The sequence below is a fragment of the Guillardia theta genome, assembly GCF_000315625.1.
Source record: "Guillardia theta CCMP2712 unplaced genomic scaffold GUITHscaffold_84, whole genome shotgun sequence".
Taxonomy (NCBI): domain Eukaryota; class Cryptophyceae; order Pyrenomonadales; family Geminigeraceae; genus Guillardia; species Guillardia theta.
In genome coordinates, this window is record NW_005434590.1 from 75,419 (window position 1) to 76,314 (window position 896).

Genomic DNA, 896 nt, shown 5'->3' on the forward strand with positions numbered 1-896 from the left:
TTCCCCCCCGACCAGCTGGACTTGAGCTGGGCGTCTTGCAGGGTCTTGAGCGAGGTTTTCAGCATGTCCTCGAAGGGTCCTGTGCTCCCCTCCCGCGTCGCGTCCCCGTCGAAGGTGAAGGAGGACAGAACTTCTGCTGCTGCTGCGTCTGAGAGAGGCCGGTCGAGGGGGTGCACGACCTTGCTCCCCTCCTCCTCCCCGAAGCTGATCACCCCCACCTCTCCCACCTCCAGCTGCCCCAGCGCCTTCCACAACATCGCAAGCGCCTCCCGCGCGTACTCGGCGGCGCCCATGGCGGACATGCTGCGAGAGTTGTCGACGGCGAGGAGGATGCGGTAGGTTCGCTTGACCGGGAGGGAGCGGCGCATCCAGATCTTGTCGCGCTTGAACTGTGAGGCGATGAAGGGGATGATGCGCTTCAGGTTGATCCTCTTCCCGCTCTTGTAGTCTCCTCTCATCTTCGTCGCCATAGTCGGCTCCAGCACGAGCCTCAGCTGCTCGCATAGCTCCCTTGCCTGCCCCGCCACCCTCCTCTCGTACTCCCCCCACAGCCCCGTCCGCTCCTCCTCCTTTCTTCCTCTGCTTCTTCTCGACCACCTGCTTCTCCTCCTCCTTCATCTCCTGCTCCTCCTGCTCCTCTCCTCCTCCTCCCTCCACGTCATCTGCCATCTCCTCTTCCTCCTTCACCGACGTTCTGATCGCATCCTTGAGCTGGTTCTGCCGTTCAGCGTCTTCCTTGCTCCTGTCAACCTTCATCTCCACTGCCTCTGCCGCCTCCTTCTCCTCCTTCTCCTCCTCTGCCTTCTGCTCCTTTGGAAGCACCGCACGAACTTTATCCTGAGAAAACCTCTTGTCCTCCTCCAGGCTGCTTCCCTCCTTCTCTCCTTTCTCCTTCT

General features: G+C 61.4%; 1 protein-coding gene across 1 annotated transcript; it reads right to left on the reverse strand.

Moving 5' to 3' along the window:
- Nucleotides 1–296: 296 nt before the first annotated feature.
- GUITHDRAFT_50534 (hypothetical protein) lies at nucleotides 297–551 on the reverse strand (the record flags this gene model as incomplete). The annotated part of the gene is made up of 1 exon (XM_005825347.1): nucleotides 297–551. A coding segment is annotated over one exon (255 nt), but the record flags the coding sequence as incomplete, so codon positions are not given.
- Nucleotides 552–896: the final 345 nt, after the last annotated feature.